This window comes from Vespula vulgaris, chromosome 5 (assembly GCF_905475345.1).
Source record: "Vespula vulgaris chromosome 5, iyVesVulg1.1, whole genome shotgun sequence".
Lineage (NCBI taxonomy): Eukaryota > Metazoa > Arthropoda > Insecta > Hymenoptera > Vespidae > Vespula > Vespula vulgaris.
In genome coordinates this window covers 528335-541615 of record NC_066590.1, presented here as the reverse complement: position 1 = coordinate 541615, position 13281 = coordinate 528335, and the positions used below count along the sequence as shown (strand labels likewise).

At 44.8% G+C, this 13281-nt stretch overlaps 1 protein-coding gene across 8 annotated transcripts in view; it reads left to right on the top strand.

Moving 5' to 3' along the window:
- The window catches only part of LOC127063894 (C-type lectin 37Db-like), a 70540-nt gene that overhangs the window by 53214 nt on the left and 4045 nt on the right, over positions 1-13281 (top strand). For 7 of the 8 annotated variants that reach the window (XM_050994185.1, XM_050994187.1, XM_050994188.1 and 4 more), the window contains 2 exons: positions 11532-11644; positions 13016-13251. In XM_050994185.1, the coding sequence (XP_050850142.1) occupies positions 11532-11644; positions 13016-13251 (349 nt within the window). Of the gene's footprint in view, positions 1-2329; positions 2539-11531; positions 11645-13015; positions 13252-13281 lie in introns of all 8 variants that reach the window. The other variant, XM_050994190.1, reaches the window with a different exon arrangement.

Genomic DNA, 13281 nt, shown 5'->3' with positions numbered 1-13281 from the left:
TAAAATTCGAGCGAGCAACGTTACGGAAGGATCAACGCTCGTGTCTCGAGCGTATGCATCGGGGCGAATACGAGCAAAACGTGTTCCCTCTTCGCGTTGTTCATTTCGCTCGATTCTCGTGATATTTAACGAGTGAAAGTATGCCGAATACATCGGAACGACTGGCTCGCTCTTATTTTTTTCTCTCTCCTTTTCTTCTTCTCTTCCTTTCGTTTTTTTTTTACTCTTTGAAATCGTCGTAATATACACCGGTTATTGCGACATTCGCCGTGCCATCGCGTATACGCTGCATTTCTCTCATTTTCATTTTCGTCTTCGTAGCAGCGCGAGACGAGATTTACTTTTCACGACAGTCATCGTCCGTTGAAGCAAATTCCATGTAGCCCGTTAATAGGGCATACTCGCGAGATCGAACGTAAATGGTGCTTTTAAAATTCGCGCGTTCGCGTTCGTATCGACGGGGTGGTTGGGAGGGACGCGTGACGTTTTAAAATTCCCGGCTGTCTCCTTTCGTCGTTTTATCGGATCGGATAACATCCGCCTCGTTTTCTTCTTCCGTCTTCGTCATTATCGTTGTCCTCGTAGAAGCTACCGATATTCTTGGATAAATAGAGCGGTTGCGACGTTAAGCAAATAATTGCGTTACGTTGACAGACATGGGATATTTATGGGACGTCGGAGAAACGTCGTCCTTGTCGTCGCTAATAAACTTCAGAGACTTAATATCACGTCGAAGGAAAGGAAAAGAGGTACGCGCTCGCGAGGAGATAGACGTCGCGAAATATTTCAAACCGTCTCTTCCTAAGCTCGTTAAGGCTATAGACACCTTCTCGTCGATTCTTCGGAATCTCTCGATTATCCGTCGATCGACGTGTCTGTTATCGTATTTCTCATTTTCGTATTAATTCGTAAAGCTTTCTTCGGAAAGACACATGTTAAGATCTTACGGTCGGACTAGGAACATCGTTTTCGAATATCGATACGTATCATTGAATCTTTCATATGTCGCGCAATACGTTACGCGTTATACGCGTTACGTTATAACAAATCGTAAACATAAATATAAGCTAAAGGATCCACGACGAGATAGTTTCCTTCCGCGATACAAGCGGTATAGACGCGTGAAAGTATCTACGTAAATAGTATGTAGGACGTATGTAGGACGTTTCACGTAATTCGCGTCCCATCGAGGGAGTAAGAAGCTGCAGAAGCCGGTGAAGGTCGGCCGGTGTAGAATCCCGATTGAAAAGCCAACGTCGGAGCTTGTGGCCGCTCAGTTCTTCGTCGTTGTTTGCCTTAGAAGGTTGATCGTGCTCGGAGCCGGTTACAGGCCAATACTCTTTCTCCCTTTCTCTCTACCTACCCTCTTTCTCACTCTCTCTCTCTCTCTCTCTCTCTCTCTCTCTCTCTGTCTCTTTGACGCACGCACACACGAATCGAGATTATATCCAAGTAGCCAAAAAAAGAAAGAAACTCTTGGACTCCTTCGTACTCCGAGCACGAAGGCAACGCGCCAGTATCTCCGCATTCGTCGAAGGTTTCCGCAAGGTCGAAGGCAAGCTTAAAAAGGTCCTTCCAAAGTTCCTCGAGCGTCGTTCGAATTATCGTTACGTTCGAACGGTCATAACGCGACGACTTTGCTAGAACTTTCACTCACGGGACTGCATTTTCAGCCGTGACAACGCGATTCTATCGAAATATAATCGTGCTTGTAAGCCGACCATACTCGACTTTCTAACATTTCATACAAATCGAGTCTCGTTGCTTTGAAAAACAAATTAACCGTGCTTGCTATATTCGTCAAATATCCTTACGCGGAACGTAGGCCGTCGTACGAAAACTTCAAGACTGTAAAAGCATCTTGGTTCGCGTTTGCATAAAGTAGAGAGAGAGAGAGAGAGAGAGAGAGAGAGAGAGAGAGAGAGAGAGAGAGAGCAAACTTGGCGAAGTAAACTCTACGAGTCGAGAGATATCTCCTCTCATTCGGCGTTACACGCCTCTCGAGTATAGTTCGTGCGTCGTAAGTCGCAGAGTAACTCTCGTTTTCCTTTGAAATCGTGACTGAACCCCTCTCTCTCTCCGTGTTCTCTACATAAGTACGTGTGCATACGTATTTACTCGGACGCGGTCTCTCTCTCTCTTTCTCTATCTATCTATCTATCTATCTATCTATCTCTGTCTGACGTGCTCCCATTCTCCTCTATCTATCTATCTATCTATCTATCTATCTAGATCGCGTTTCGAGATCTCGTGCGTTCGACCGTTACGAATAATTTGTATCAAAGCGGAGAGTGTCCCGATGCGTAACTTCGCTTTTGGGTGTACTTAGAGTGTGCGTGTGCGTGCGAAGGAGGAGGAGGAAGAGGAGGAAGAGGAGGAGGAGGAGGATCAAAAGAGGATCGGAAGAAGAAAGAAGAGTCTTTGCGAGGCGAGAAGGAAGAAAAAGTTCCTCCGTCATGACGAAGAAAGGGACGCATTTTATCCTATTCCTCGTTCTATTCGCGGCTTCCCTCGATGCGATTTCTGGCAGACTGAACGGTACGTTGCACCTTCGCGATACCCACTTTACCGCTTTCTCCTGCGAACACACAGACAGAGAGAGAGAGAGAGAGAAGTAGAGACGCGCGTATCTCTTTATCGAAACTTTCCTCGGCACGAGACGCATTCCTAATCTTCGATGTTCGATGTTAAATTAATTCGTCGAAATACCTCAAACATTACTTTTTCGTCGAACTAAGAAGATGCGCGAATTCTCGTGGGGAACAGGGCGAGGATTTAACTTTTATGTTGTCGACGATGTACTGCCAGCGATAAAACATCTCTCTCTCTCTCTCTCTTTTTAATTTTCCCGTGGAAGGAAAGAGGGAGACATGGTTAATTTAAGCGAGCGCTCGCTGGTAGCTTCCATTATCGATCTTCTCTCTTCCCTCGGGCGCTCCACCAGAAGAATTCATCGATTATTCGACTAACTCTCTCCTTCTCTGCCTCTCTCTTTTTTTCCTTGAAAAAGCGTTCGCTCGCAAACGGACCCGATTCACTCGTCGTCCTTTCACTGACCGTGATCGTTGAAAGTTTGTGACCTTGGGAATCGCGCAGGCCAGTTTACAAGAAGGTGTCGACTCGAGATATAACGATCGATGGAGTTCATCGTCTCGAGAGAGTCGAATTAAAAATTCTGAAAGATATAGCGTAGCAAGATCTTTGCGTAGTACTACTCGACAGTAGCAGGGAAAGAGACAGAGAGAGAGAGAGAGAGAGAGAGAGAGAGAGAGATCGTTGCACGTTACGCTAAAAGCGTAGCAGGCCGTTTACCTTGCGTTCGACCGCACCTATTCCGCAGTCGGTGCAACGCAACGATTTGGTCGACTCGCTTCGTGGAGCGGAAGTGCAGAGCTGCGCGACGCGCCGCGTTCTCTCTCTCTTTGTCTCTGTCTCTCTGTCTCTCTCTCTCTTCCTCTCCCTTCTATCGTTCTCATTAGCAAAGTTTCCGCTCGCGACAGCATCGAGCTTAACGACTCGTATCTCAAAGTTTATCTCACGAAAGGTTTTGACGATCGGTCGAGCGTCGTTCCTTTCGTCGATAGAAAACTATTAGAATCGCGAAAGTAGAAGAAGTAGAAGAAGACGTCACGAACGAAGGGGAAAGGAGTTTATTACGGAGCGACAATACGGTTCGGTCGAGTGGGTAACCGTACGTTCCATATTTCTATCGGTTATGCGTTTTACGGCATTACACGAATAACCTCAGAATGACCAACGATTATCTCGTTCATCGCGTTATCGCTCGTTGCGGTCGAAATCCATCGATGTGTGGAACGCGCTAACGCGTAGGTGTACCTCATTCGCGATATATCGAAATTTATTCGACGAAACCTTTCGAACGGGGCGAGCCCTACCAGCCGTACTACCGTACTACCGTAGAAATCACGGTATGTAGCAGGTAGATAGGTAGATGGCTAGGTTGATATCCATCGTTCTAACCAGAGAGCGTAATTTTACGTTTGCATCCTGCTAATGGGTATTAGCGGTGGTAATATTCGCGATATCGCGTTCCCGTTGGATCTCTTGCATGTACCTTCAACGGATATTTCTGTCGCAGTAAATCCGTCCTGGGAAAATTTGTAATGGCGCGTACGCGCGGTGCGTTTATGGCTCTAATTGTGACGTGTGCCCGGAGTGTAAACGACCGCTAGGTACCACCATCGTCTAATGGTACGCGTTGAATTTATCACGATCTCATTAGCGCATCTTGCGTCGCTTCTTCTTCATTCTCGACGTCGTTAATTCGAGAAATTATACGAAAGGAAAAAAGAAAATAGTTCTGATTAATGCGAGAAACGGGTTATCGGTGTTTCGTGTCCGCCTAGAAAAGAGAGAGGGGGGGGGGGGGGAGAAAAGAAATGGCTTCTCTACCTTTCTCTCTCTCTCTCGATCCCTTTATCTCTCTTCAAAGACGACGAAACGTAGCTCCGCGCTAAGGAGAGAGTGTTACAATTCCTCGTTATTCTCGTGCAGCTTCTCCTACGAAATGCATTCAATTTCTCGACGATGCTCCAAGGGCTATTTTCTCTCTCCCTCTCTCGATCTCGTTCTCGCTCTCGCTCTCGCTCTCGCTCTCGCTCTTTCATTCTCGTCGACTTTGTTCCGTTCCTAAGGGGGTAGAGGTAGAGGTTTCGTCGAATGAAGTCTGGAAGGGACGATTCGTGCGAAATAGGAGAGAACGTCTGCTGCTACCTTACAAAGTACGCCACGGGAAATGACGTTTGCGGATAAGGAGAAATTTTCTGGAGAAATAAGAAGAAGAAAAGGGCACGAGTACTTTCTCGGTGTCTTCTTGGAGGGCACGTACGTGCGATAGTAGCGAGCGTTGCGTAGTCTCGAGTATCCTCACTCTGCTTTTCTTTCTCCTTTCGTTTCTTTTCTTTTCCTTTCTTTTCTCATCTTTTATTTCTTTTTCGTTTCCCTCTCTCGATATATTGCAGCGAGGTTTAACGCGCGAAGAAGATCGTTCGTTTATCCTTTAAATATCAAACTAATTACCGACTATCCCTTCCGTTGCGTCTTGGCGTATACCTTCGTGTACGTACTATATAAATATGTGTACATATACGATATATGTATATTATCGTAAGACTTCGTAACACACAACGCAACAACGCCTTTCACAATATTCCAGAGAGCGAGTCACGCTCGGCGTTACAATGTTCTAACCACGGCATGATTTTCCACCTTGCCTCGTGGCTGGCCTTGCTCAAGGTCGGATAGCGGAGAAATTTATACTTCTAGCGCGTTTACGATCGACGACCTTCCTTTACGGCATGTACCTCCTTACTTCGCGTAGGCATGTGCTGCACACCGCGGATACGTGTCGCGAGGTCGTACAAATATTCGTTAACTCCTCCGAGTTGATATTAAACGAAGTCGTATTAATTAGCACGAGTTCTCGTGACGTTCGCAAACGCGGAACGTGGGTAACGTAGGTAGACAGACATTCCTCGCGATAGAGAATAAATAAAATGATGTTTTGCATAAAGCCGACAGCGGTGAATCTTTGTCTATTCTCTTTCGAAACGCGCAACGAAGCGAGAGAACGAAAGATGGAGAGAAAGAGGGGCTTAGCTTTTTCTCTCGTTGGCCTTTCTCTTTTCACGTGGCCGATCCACGTGGCGTGTAAACGAGGAGCAAACTCTATATAGTCGCCAGAAGCTGGAGAAAGAAGCATCTGTCTCCTCTTTCCCTTCCACTTCGCTCGAAGAACAACTCGAGTTTGCGGCGATCGTAAACGCGCGTGGTAGGTAAACGCACGCTTGCTATTCCGCTCGGCCGAGCGCACGTGAAATATTTGCCGTTGGAATGGAGACGTTCGGTCTCACGTTGGATGCGATCGTAAACGATATGACATGGATATCGATACTCCCTCGACGTTGCGCTATCTTTTCTTTTCTTCTTCTTTACCTTCTCTTTCTTTCTTTCTTCCCTCCTACGAATTCTCCGTTACTCGTCTCTCCACGTCACGTGGCAATGATGCTCTTTTAATCGTAGTCGCGGCAGTGAAAATGTTACCGCGCTGTAGAAGCACCGATACTCTCGTTTCTTAGGGAAGACGACGACGCGAAGAGAAAGTTTCGTCTTTGATTGCCGCCTTTTCTCTCTCTCTCTCTCTCTCTCTCTCTCTCTCTCTCTCTCTCTCTCTCTCTCTCTCTCTCTCTTTCTCTCTCTCCTCTGACGTTAAATGGAAATATAAAAAAGAGATAAAAGAAATAAATATTTCAAGTCGAGTATTTAAGCTATCTCGTCGGTACTCGAATACGAATCGAGAGTCGTGCTTTTGATTGTACCCTCTTGCGGGGGTTGCGTTTCGCGCTTGGAAGAATAACGAAATTGTGCGAACAAAGTTTGAATCAAACCTGCCGTAGTGGATGCGTTGAGAAAGAAAGAGAGAGAGAGAGAGAGAGAGAAAGGTGAAATTATTCCGATGGAATACAAGGACATTACTTCCCAGAGCGCGCTTTTTGCATAATGGAGGCTCAAGGCGACGTCTCTAAAAGCATAAAGGACACCAACGTCAGTACGGTGCTGATATTTGTAGAAACGAAAGAAACGAGAAAAGCGTGGGACTTTTTAGAAATAAAGAAAATAAACTGGCTCGACTTTCTTTTTCTCTTCTTTTTCTTTTTCTTTTTTTTTTTACGTTTCGACCAAACACCCTTTATTTCGGAGAAAGCGCACAGGAAGCTTCTTCCTCGGAAGAATTCCTTTTCCCGAGACGAGAGAACTATGTTGGTTGTCTGGCAGGACTCGTCCGAACGAATCCGAACGTTCCATGATTCTTCGAGCGAGAAACGTCTTCTCCTCCTCTCGTCCTGATTTCGCTTGGATAAATCCCTCCCGTCTCCTCTCCTCTCCTCCTCGACCTCCTCTTCTTCTTTTCCTTCGAAACTAAACGCTAAAAATGTAAACTTAATCTCTACTCGAAGATGCCCCGCTTCGCGTTCCTTTCGAAATCGTAAAATTTGTTCGGTCAAGCGATAAGAAGGGAAGCAGGAAGTTTGACGAACAACCAGAATAGTTTCTCGATTTATCGAATTTGCCGTTCGCGTACTTCGAATTCCTTTAAAGTCGAAAAAGTAGTAATCCGAGCTCGTTCGGACGAAATTAAGAGAGCGTCCCTTCTTTTTTTCCTCCTTTTATTTCTTTTCTATTTCTTTTTCCTTTTTTTTCCCCCACCACAGAAAAAAAAATCCTATCAATGGAAATGAAAGTTTGAGAGCGAAAGAGCACAAGAGAAATTTGATTTTCGTGACGCGTAGCGACGTTATATCCGGCAACGATTCGGCAATGATCAGCGAGACTAGAGCTTCTGGTAGATTTTGCTGATGGATGCTGTAGCAGGATGGCGAAGCACGCACGTGCGCGCTTACTCGTTCGCTTCTCGTTCGACTCTCTCGACCGAGTCAATTCCAGTCGATGGCAGCCGTTTCCATCGGAGGATTGAAACCTGTCCCTTTCATTCTTCGAAAAACGAATCGACCGAGCAGAACAGAAGTTTGGCGGAAACGTTCAAAGTTTGAAGAAGCGAAAGAATGAAAGAAACGAAGGGAGAGAGAGAGAGAGAGAGAGATAGAGAAAGAGAAAGAAATAAAGAAATAAATACCGAGTATCCTAATTTCATAGGTTGCTACACGCCATATCCGATATTTTCTGTTTCTTTCTCGACGTCGAGGACATCGAGATAATTTCCGTCCCCCTTTCGAAAGCGACCGACCTCTCTCGAGATTATAGCGCGATCGCCACGCGCTCTAGCCACGGCATTTCGCTATGGTCCTTTCTTTGTTCATATCTGTGAAATTAATTACTCCAATAAGCGGAGAGAGTTTTCGAACAACTCGAAATTCGCGGTTTCGTGTTATATATGTATACATATATATATTTAGGGGAACGAGAGAGAGAGAGAGAGAGAGCAAACGAGCGAGCTCGCTTATAATTCGGTATTTCGTGCGATCCTGTGAATTTCATATCGACGTTACGAAACTCGATTGCGTAAATACAATCTATAAATTCGTAGGAAATGAATGCAAATGCAATTTATGCATTATTTAGCGTTGACTACCTCATTGTAACGAGGATGTAATATTTGTTGACCGTAAAAGCACACCGCTTTTAACGCGTACCACCGGTCTCTCTCAATTCGGTTAACCACTCGATTTCGCGATGTTTCTCATTTTGGTTAATTCTGTTTATAAAGAATATATCAAGAAGAGATTCGGGATGCGAATGAAAACGGAAGCGCCGCGTAGAGAAGGAATTGCGATCGATAAACGTGCGAACGAGCTCTTTTAAGCTCGATAATGACTGCTCCCGGATTTGTAAATCGAACCGAAGGATTTGGGTCGATGCATTGCGAATGCAGCATTGCGCGAAACAAACGACTTGCTACTTTGCAGTTCGTGTCTGCATAAGCGACGTAGCGCGGTGTAGTAGCGATCACTCGCGCGAAACCTTTTAATACGCGCAAGAGGATACACGCTCGGAGCGAGCGACGCGTGCCTTCATTTTCTTCTCCGTCAAGGTGAAATTTTCTGACATGAGAGCATAAGTAGGTACATGGATCTACGTCCGCGAACGAGCTTTGCTGGAATGTTTAGAAACTCCTTTCTGTCTTTGTCCTTTTCTCGCTTATTCAGTGCAAAAGATATATATATATATAGAGAGAGAGAGAAGGAGACAAAGGGAGAAAGAGAGAAAAAGGAAACTCCATGTCCACGTTTAACCGCGACGAGGACGAGTAATTACGAGAGAATTTAATTACAATTTAGCCGTACCTAAACGGACTTCGACTCTAAACGAGTACTCGAAAGTACGACGTCGTCCGTCTGTTCGGTCCTCCGGGCGCGTTGCGCGTTCTTTTCATCTTCGCGCACACGCGCAGGAATTTAATTACCGATGACCGGGAGCGTACCAATCAAGTTTCGCCAAGACGAAAGACCGAGACGGACGGAGCAAGAGAGGGTGAAAAGGTGCGGTTGAAATAAGGGTGTGTGTGTGTGTGTGTGTGTGCGTCCATATACCTCGTTCTCTCCTTCTCAACCTCGTCGAGTTCGTTAAATTAAACCCTATCGCTTTCTGCTCGCCAAGATTATATCGAAGACCAAATACGCTTCGTTGCTCGAACGGAGAGAGACTGAGAGCATCGTCTTAATCGATCCGTCCCTCTTCCGTTCTCCTTTCTTCTAACCTTCTTACCTTTGCTCTCTCCCCCCCCTCTCTCTCTCTCTCTCTCTCTGTCCCGATCTCGACGTCGATCTATCCCAAAGTGTACTTTTCCTTGACCACAAAGGACATCGTCGACGAGAAGAGACCACCGAGAGAGTAGGTGATTGCGATGACGAAAAAGAAGTAGAACAGGAAGTAAGAACTCGAGATGTCTATTATAAGATTCCGTTGAATATTAATGCAGCGAGCGAGCCGTTATCACTGACGAAGGTAGATAGTACGTATACGACATCGGCCGAAGAACTACGGAGATTAACGAAGCGATTATTAAAATATGCAGTACGCTGCCCTAATTAGCTCGCGACCGTCGAACGAAGAAGACTTCTTTTCTCTCTTTCATTCATTTTTTTTCTCCTCCTCCTTTTTATCTCATCTCCGAGCATCGCTTCGAAAACATCAAATACTTTTTATCTTACATTAGTTTTTCGATGGCACGCGTTAACGCGCTCGATTTGATCGCATCGAGACGATCTTCTCGTGTCTCGGTCGTTGGCCGCGGTCGAACGAACACAAATTCGTTCGACGTGTTTCTCAAACGGCACGGGAAGAACCCTTTTAAGGTAGAAAATTGCGAGCATTCTCTAGCTCTTCTCTTCGTTTAATCTTTCTTCTTCGAGGATTCGAATCACGGGGAAACTTTATCGAAGGGAATTTTCCGTCTACCAGAAAGAGAGTGAGAGATAGAGAGAAATAGAAAGAAAAGGAAAACACCCGAGTTCCTTTCGATTAATTTTTTTTTCCAATTCCTTTTCATCGCGAGACGATCGCACAAAAAAAATTTATTAGTCGATCGACCTCGAAATCTCTCGTTACGGGTGTATTTCGAAATGACTCAATTCTGACGCAAGCAATGGCATACAATTAATAAGAAAAAAGGAGAGAGAGAGAAAGAGAGATGGGGAGATACGCAGATATAGGGCTACACGTCATCCTCCGATTCTTTAGCTTCGAGCAGCCTTCCGTGACTCGCCTTTTTATTACGCAATTGCAATTCCAGGCATGTCGATCATTCGAATACGACTCCGAGCTCGACCAAAGCGAATTTCTACCCTTTGAAGAAAGGGAGAGACAGAGAGAGAGAGAGAGAGATGGAGAACGAGAGGGAGTGCAGCCCTCTTTTCCATTACTTCTCTCTCTCTCTCTCTGTCTCTGTCTCTATCTCTGTTCGTCCGTCCATCCGTTTTTCCACGTGCTGATTCGTCGAATCTTGTTCCTTGCTCGCTTATGTTTTATAACTAATGAAATATGCAAAATGAAAGAAAGTTTTTATCATTAATGAACGATCCTTATCGTTAATGAAAGAACGCCGTACATTGTTAATGTAAATTTCAAAAGTACTTATACAAGTACCTATACGCGTAGAAATAATCGCCGTTAAATTAAATTGAAATTTAATCGTCCTCTTTAAACTACGTTCCGTCGTAAATTAATTACAGATCGACAGCGTAGATTGTACGCATAGCATAGAGCGTAATTGATACTCCATGTGAGTTTGCATGCGCCTCAATTATGTACAAACGAAAGTAATAATGATACGGTATTTAAAATATAAATATATCTACCTACAGGTAGTTTCCATCTTTATAAATTAATTCATTTCGATCTCTTTTTCGTACGATAAATACGAGAGAACTCGTATTTATCTGTGGAAATAATATAATAAATGCCTGTACTTGATTTCTGACAATAATAAACGTTAATAAAGTTAAATAATGGCTAAAATCGTTTGATGTTATGTCGTGGGAAAAAATAAAGAAATTCTTCAAGCTGGAAATACGTAAAATGGAAATTCGTAAAGCTGGTATTACCTGCACTCGCAAACGCGTGTTCGTCTCTTTGAAGTAAAATTCACGTGAAAATAATGGCAGCAAATATGGATCAAACGATTTTCGTTTATTCGCTCGCACCGCGCCTAAAGGGCACGGACGTTCCGTCGTCTTCGATTTTACACACACACACATATATATATATTTTTTATCGGACAAAAAGGACGGCGTAACAGGGCGCAAAAACTTTTCGGTGCTTCGCCAATCGCATTTCTCGGGCCGCTGCATTCACGGTGAAAGCGATTAAAGCGCGAATGAGGAGTCCCTGGCGAAAAAGAAAGAGAGAATCAAGGGAAAGGAAAAAAACTTTGTCTTGATTTCACTTTCTCCCATCGTCGTCGTCGTCGTCGTCATCGTCATCGATATGATTGCGTAAATCGTCTTGCAAGCGAGCATCATTTTCATTCTTCTTCTTTTCTTTTTCTGATTCAGACGACTGTCCAAATTGCGTCGACGAACAAAGCAACAGCTTGAGCGCCTCCAGATGGACGATGCCGTTGCTGAAGCTTGGCGAGAAACGTTACTACCTGGGTATCTTCTTCAAGGTACGGATTACACGTGTTACAAAGTAGAAGCGACGACAGGTTACTTCGATTTACCTGTCGTCCTCGTCGATGTCATCGTCCTCTACATAGACGAGACGAGTACGCTCTCGCGTACCTCTCTGAACTTTATTCGATTATTTCCGTACCTCTAACCACGTCGAGTGACGCTTCACGGTGCATCGAGTAATATACAACCGCCACCTATGGTATTTTATCGATTTTTCTCGTTGCATCGGAAAACTCTCTTTTCAAGAGACTCTCGCAAAGGGAGAAAAACAAGTGTCTTCTTCTAGTTTCGTTTGATATACGAAGGAGAGATAAAGAGAGTCGTACCATCTTTTCTCTCGAAACGATAGTGAGTCATGGCATGACCTTATTAAAAGGAACGTCGTGTTGCAAGGTGTTGGCGCGTCCGGTTCGCGGCTTGCCGCACCAATTTCGACGGAGACGAGCGGAAATGATGAAAGTTGTGCCGGAAGATCGTTCGATTTACCATTTACGAAGAAGCAAGAGGTCGTTTATGGCGGAACCGAGGAAAGAAGAACTTTGATCGTTCGTCATCTTGTTCTCGACGAGGACGAAGCGTTAAGGCGGCGTTCGATTAATTAAAAGGTCTTCTTACGATTAAGCGATCGTACGTTTTTACGATAGAAATTCCTTTTATACAAGGAATATTCTATTCGAATGTTGGAATACGTTCATAAAACGCTTTCCTTCTTTCTCGTCGTAGGAACCTCGCTCGACGTTTTCTACGTTCATAGGTACAATCGATTTTATATAACGTCTACCATGTCAGCGGGTAATCATAATTCGAAGGAATGACTCGAGAAATATCCTTACCCTTTCGTAACAAGTACGTACTCTTGCATAGGTTTCTCTCGAGAGGCAGCCCGATAGACTCGAGTGCTCGATAATCGGGCGCGTCCTCGTAATATGGCAACCGATCGAGGAGGAAAAGAAGAAGAAGAAGAGGAAGAAGAAAAAAAAATAGAAAACTTTAGAAACGTTCGCGTGATTCCGCGGAGACGTTTTTCCATCGTTACGACCGTTCTTAAAAGCGAATGGAAGAGAGTCGTCCCGTTACGGGCGAACGAGCGCGCGTCTTACGCTCTCTATTCTACTTAACTCTAGGTTTCTGTGTAGACGCACGCACTGTGTATACGCGTAGCTTTTGTAGTTACGTATCTTTGCACGTTATCTACGCAACGGTACTTATTAGATCCGAGTACTTACTTACGCGAGACTCGTAAAAGTCTATCGTTTTGTTAGCTAATAAGAAAAATTGCTAATCGGGTAGTTTTCTTGGGTCGTAGAAGGTGCACGTTGTTGATTGACGTCTCTTGACGATTCGTTTGCTCGTGTGTTTCGCAGGCCAACTGGTACAGAGCGTCGCAGTACTGTCGTTATCACGGTATGCACCTGGCTAGCATAGCCTCCCAAGAGGAAAACGATAGACTGGAAAAACACATCAAAGATTTCGGACTCGGACACGAACATTTCTGGACGTCTGGTACGGATCAGGCGGAAGAGGGGACTTTCTTTTGGATGGCCAATGGCCGGCCAATCACGTTCGAAAACTGGAACGTCGGCGAACCCAACAATTTCCGGTCTGTGACATCTCTCATTTACTGCTCGTT